The sequence below is a fragment of the Sinocyclocheilus rhinocerous genome, unplaced genomic scaffold (assembly GCF_001515625.1).
Source record: "Sinocyclocheilus rhinocerous isolate Xijiao unplaced genomic scaffold, SAMN03320098_v1.1 scaffold4124, whole genome shotgun sequence".
In the NCBI taxonomy this organism is placed as follows: Eukaryota; Metazoa; Chordata; class Actinopteri; order Cypriniformes; family Cyprinidae; genus Sinocyclocheilus; species Sinocyclocheilus rhinocerous.
Window position 1 is genome coordinate 5,769 of NW_015636544.1, and position 5,496 is coordinate 11,264.

The 5,496-nt window shown below is 35.3% G+C and overlaps 1 protein-coding gene across 1 annotated transcript; it reads left to right on the forward strand.

The window, feature by feature from the left end:
• Nucleotides 1–331: 331 nt before the first annotated feature.
• On the forward strand, nt 332–4,344 carry LOC107747910 (nuclear GTPase SLIP-GC-like). Its single transcript, XM_016562522.1, has 10 exons — nt 332–1,078; nt 1,170–1,259; nt 1,390–1,498; nt 1,601–1,832; nt 2,338–2,553; nt 2,691–2,885; nt 3,053–3,231; nt 3,344–3,380; nt 3,549–3,638; nt 3,735–4,344. Exons 1-10 carry the CDS (start codon nt 1,066–1,068, stop codon nt 3,876–3,878), a joined length of 1,305 nt encoding a protein of 434 aa, XP_016418008.1. The 5' UTR covers nt 332–1,065; the 3' UTR covers nt 3,879–4,344.
• Nucleotides 4,345–5,496: the final 1,152 nt, after the last annotated feature.

The following is a 5,496-nucleotide window of genomic DNA, read 5'->3' on the forward strand; positions in this document are numbered from 1 at the left end:
AAAAAAAAAACACTTCACTTGTCCCTTTTAGACTTGCACTCTATTCATTTGCTGCTTGTTTTCTTTAAAAAAATAACAACTAACACTTGCTTTCTAATCTTTTTGTATTCTATCTGTTTTCTTTTCATTTATTATACAATTAACGAAAGCAAAAAAGACCTCTAACACTAGCTTGCTCTATTCTTTTTCTATTCTATCTGTTTTCTTTTTATTTATTATATTATTTAAAAAACCCTTGCTATGTGTACTGCGTTAAGCTAACTGAGACTTGTTATAGCACTTGTATATCATTGCTCTTTTGTTGATTTTGATTGCTTCCATTGTCCTCATTTGTAAGTCGCTTTGGATAAAAGCGTCTGCTAAATGACTAAATGTAAATGTAAATACACATGTATTAGTACAACTAGTATTCAGCCCAGTTAAGTGAAGTTGTGTGCGTTCTACAAATGTTCTTTGTAGGCTTTTATTTTTAATTTTTTTATTTAACTGTGTATAAGATGAAGTAGGTTGAGTTTGACAGGAAAGAGAATAACACAACACAGATTATGACATTTTTAGATCAATTATTAATGTACTTGGTATTTTCTATATTTGATAAGGAGGATCAGTGAAAATAATTACAATTAGGAATCTATATCTTCAAGAGGCTTTGTACTAAATTTTGTTAAGAGTTGTACTAAGAGTTTGTACAAGATTTTCATTTAGTTAATCTTAAATACTTAAGTGAGTCTAGAGGTCACATTTTCCTCTGGAGTCACATTGTAAAAAAATGTACATTTATGACCCTGCTGATTGAAGAGCTCACAAACAGCAAAACTGACCCCACCAAGCTAATGTAATACAGACATTTGAAATTCAGTGAAAGACAAAATATCTCTGATAGTCATAGTTTTGTGAATGTGTACAATTTTGATTGGTGGAAAGTTCATAATCCCAATTAATTAATTCATTAATGAAACCACGTCACATTATCTCTCATATGGCTGAAAAAAAAAAAATCTAAAACATGTTTTTTCTTTCTGAAACGTGTGTTCTTTCTCCAAGGTTAAAACCATTGCTTCCACAATGGCTAGCTACAGTATGTAATCTCTTATATTCTAAAATTCATTTATTTGTTATGGCTTTACAAGTTATCACTCAGTAAGTATTTGTTTTTAATTCTCTAATAGGTCCTAAAAGAATGCGCTTTCATGATGAATCATCGGTTTCACATAACCGTGCCTCTGCAATTACCTGCGCAGAATCACCACTGACAACAGGTAAGTCAATTCGATAATTAAAAAAAAAAAAAATAATAATAATAATTAGAACAAACCAGTTATCTTAAAATGTATTATACAGTTTATTTTATATATCACCTTTAATTAACTATTTTCTTCCAATGGACAGATATGGCCATCATGGTGCAAACAAAGCAAATAATGGAAGGTGTAAATATTCAAATTCAAGCCGTAAAAAACATTGACCAGCCCATGACTACATTAAAATCCTACATAGTGTAAGTGTTTACTTAGACACAGTATGGAATATATTTGTCTATATAACTTTTTTTGACAAGCATGCATCCTCAGATCCTCTGTTTCATCTGTATAATGCACAGAGATGTCATTTCAAAGATGGATCAGATAGATAAAGACAACAGAAGGAAAGCAACAATAGGGATATTTGGACAATCAGGACATGGAAAGAGCTCCCTAATAAATGCAATCCTGGGAGAAGAGGATCTACTGCCACCTGGTAGTTTAGGTGCCTGTACAGCTGTTGTTACTCAGGTGGAAGCCAATCTGGATGACTCCAACTACACAGCAGAGATCGAACTCTACTCTAAAGAGGTTTCAGTATTATCTATAGTATTATAGTAGTATTTCTTCAGTATTATATTCTTACCATGATTTTTTAAAACTTAAACAAACAAATTGATGATTGGAATTAAAGGGTTACTTCACCCCAAAATAAAAATTGTCATCATTTACTCACCCTCATGTCATTCCAAACCCATAAGAAATTCGGAATCTTCAGAACGCAAATATATTTTTAATAAAATCTGAGAGATGTTTGTCCCTCTGTTCAAAGTCTCTTCACAAAATTTAAGTGAATTGAACTTTTAGTTCCGGGTTAATGATGCAAGACGCACAGCCAAAGTAGCAAGCTCTAAATTCTTACCTACAGATCTTTGTTTCTCTGTTATCTTCATTTGTGTTCTGAACATGAACACATTTTTTATGGGTTTGGAATAACATGGGAGGGTGAGTACATGACAAAATTTTCATTTTGGGGTGAACTAACCCTTTAAGAATATGATGTTTTTATTTCATTGGATGCTTTGTGTATTTGCAGGAGTGGGACAAAATGCTCCAAGTACTTTTCAGAGTTTTGTCAGATGACAGTGAGGATAGGGATGATGAAATGTTTGAAAGTGCTAAAGAAAAGATTACTGCAGTGTATGGAGAAGATGCAGATAAGAAAAAATTTGAAGAACTTAAAAAAGATGAGAAATTTGCTGAAATCATCAACTTTTTGTCTGACAGTGAAAAAATCATCTCAAAAAGAGAAGTATGTTTTATAGCAAGCTAAATATGTCTAATTTTCTATTAATAATGCCTAATAAGTGTAAACATGACATTCAGAATTTGGAGTAATGAAATCATATTTAAATCAACATTACATTTTTTTTTATTTTTTTTTAACAGAGATCTGACTTTGTCAATGAAGTTGCATGTTTCATACAATATAGTGTGGCAAGTCCCGGTGGCTGGTACTGGCCACTTGTAAAGAGTGTGAAAATCAAGATTCCAAACTGTGATGAACTTTTGAAACACATTGTCCTTCTTGATCTTCCTGGGATTGGAGATTGCAATAAGACTAGAGAAGACCTGTGGAAATCTGTAAATACAACACTCTTTTTGAACAACTGTCCCCCCAATTAACATCCTTTTTAACAATAGAATATGCGTGCTTATTGAAAATGTACAATAATACATAATTGACTATGCTACTGCAAGTGTAAGAGTTATCCTTGTGTAACAATTTTTGTATATTTCTAACCCTACAGAAACTGAGAGAGTGCTCTTCTGTGTGGATTGTAAGTGATATCAGTCGAGCAATCACTGACAAAGATCCCTGGGGGATATTAAAGCACTGCATTCAGGACTTGGGACCAGGAGGAGAATGTAAAAACATTAGCTTCATCTGTACAAAGACTGATGATATCAATCCAGGAGCCTATATGAGGTTACAACTATAAATTATTACACAGCAATAAGGAGACGACAAAGATCATAAGTGATTTTACTTAATGAAACATTATTTCAGTTCCATATATTAATATTTAATTTTTATTTAGATCTTCACGGCTGACTAAAGATGAAATAGGAAACAAGGTTTGGTACATTTCAAAGAAGCTACATTTTCTAGCTATAGTTGTTTAGTTTACACATTTTTGCTTTTATGTCAGTAGTCACAAAAAAATACTAAGATGTTATGTATGCAGTGACAAAATCTCTGTATTTTTTATACTATATCATTATGACTTTTGAATTATTTTTCAGGATCAGACAGCAGTGTGCATACTTCACAGAAACAAAACCACTAAGGAATCAGTAAAAAAAAAATTTGAAAGTTTGAATCCTGGAACCAAAGTAATAGCTTTTTTTTTTTTTTACTATTTTTTGTTCCCTTTTCAGTTTTTTTTGTTGTTGTTGTGATCCTCATTATCATTGTTATTATTTTTAAAGAAACTGATGGAGAAATTCAGCACTGAAGTTTTTACTGTAAGCTCCAAGTCATTTTTCAAGCAAAATTCAAATTTGGAACCCACTGAAACAGGTAATGTATTACCAAAGAAAATGAAAAGTGTGGTTGCCTTGCAATTACTGTAATTAAGTGGTTCCCTTTCAGTCGGTCACGTTCGATGTCACGTCGGACGTACCGACGAATTGGGATCTCGTCTGAGAGCCCTATCGTCTTCCAGTGTAAACTAAACGAGCCAATGCATATTGGCATACAAGATTTGCATCTCGCGCTCCGCCCCGCAGCGCGGGTATAAATGCAGAAGCGGGTGCAATGCATGTTCAGCTTTTTGCTTCGGAGCCGAGTGGTTCTATTGTTCTGCTCTGCCTGTCATCTGAAGAGGATTCTGACGAGTCTACGAGCGCTCTGGGGAAGACGGTTCTTCAAAATTGGTGTTGGTGTGACGGCGCTGCAGCTGTGGTTTCCCCGTGTGCTTCAGCACTGTGAAAGAGCGAGTCTCCCTAAAACAGCAAGACACAGGTGTGACGTTGCATCTTTGTACAGATAGGGTGACCATATTTTAGTTTTCCAAAAAGAGGACGGGGGGGTTCGTGGGTGGGGTTTCGCTTAAAAGAAAACATAGCAATCGTTTTTTTGTGCTTGTTTTGTTTTTATAATAAATAAAAATAAAACAAGTCAATAGAACAGAAAGAATAGAGAATGCTTGTGTTAAAGGCTCTTTTTACGTTTTAAATAAAACAAGTAGTTAGAATAGAAATAGAGTGCAAATGTTAGAGGGTCAAATTTCTTTAATAAAAAAACAAGCAGATAAAATTAGAATTAGCATTATAATAGAGTGCTAGATTTTAGAGGGTCAAATGGAGATGAAAGAGATGTGTTTTCAGCTGTTTCTTGAAAATGATTAAGGACACAGCTGCTTGGATTGAGTTGGGCAGGTCATTCCAGCTGGAGGGAACAGTTAATGTAAAAGTCCATGAAAGTTTTATCAACGGTAGAATGCAAAATGTTTCAATACAGGCATTTTAGTCAAATGTAATTTATGCAATATTTCAAACCTTTAACCCACTTGGGAAAATCAACCCATGGCAACAGTTTAAAAGTATCCTAATTCTGTGGAAAAAAACGCGAACTTGGCAACCCTGCATCCAAGAAGAGCTGCCGGAGTCAGATTTGACTGATCTCAGCTTGAGAATAAGATGTGCTCCCTTTACACAGAGCGCGTGTGATCGCGAAATCGAAAGCGAACAGCACGAACGCTCATTCAAAAGATATTAAAATACTCCGCATACTGAGAGCGGCTCCCTGATGCGCCAAAATTATACACAATATTAGAATGTTTAAAGGAATGGACACGAAAATCATGGGAGTGAAAAACATGTTGTGGGAGCAGGCGGCAATGGTCAGAAATTCAGCAGGACCGGGATAAAGAAAACAGCTGAATCCCGGACATTTTGGGCGATTTAAGAAATCCCGGCCCGACGCATTTTTTTAGGTCCAAAAAGAGGACATGTCCGGGGAAAAGAGGACGTATGGTCACCCTAGTAAAGATGATGGTGTGTCTTTTTAAAGATATCATTCCACCCGTGTGTTTCTGGATGCAGTCGTTACCTGGCGCCGGGTGACAGTCACAATCGTTGCCTCACGTGTTTGGGCATTAAGCACGCTGAGGCTGCTTTTGTGGATGAATCATGCTCTCACTGTGGGAGGATGACCATCTCGGTGTTGCGGTCGAGACTCCAATACCTC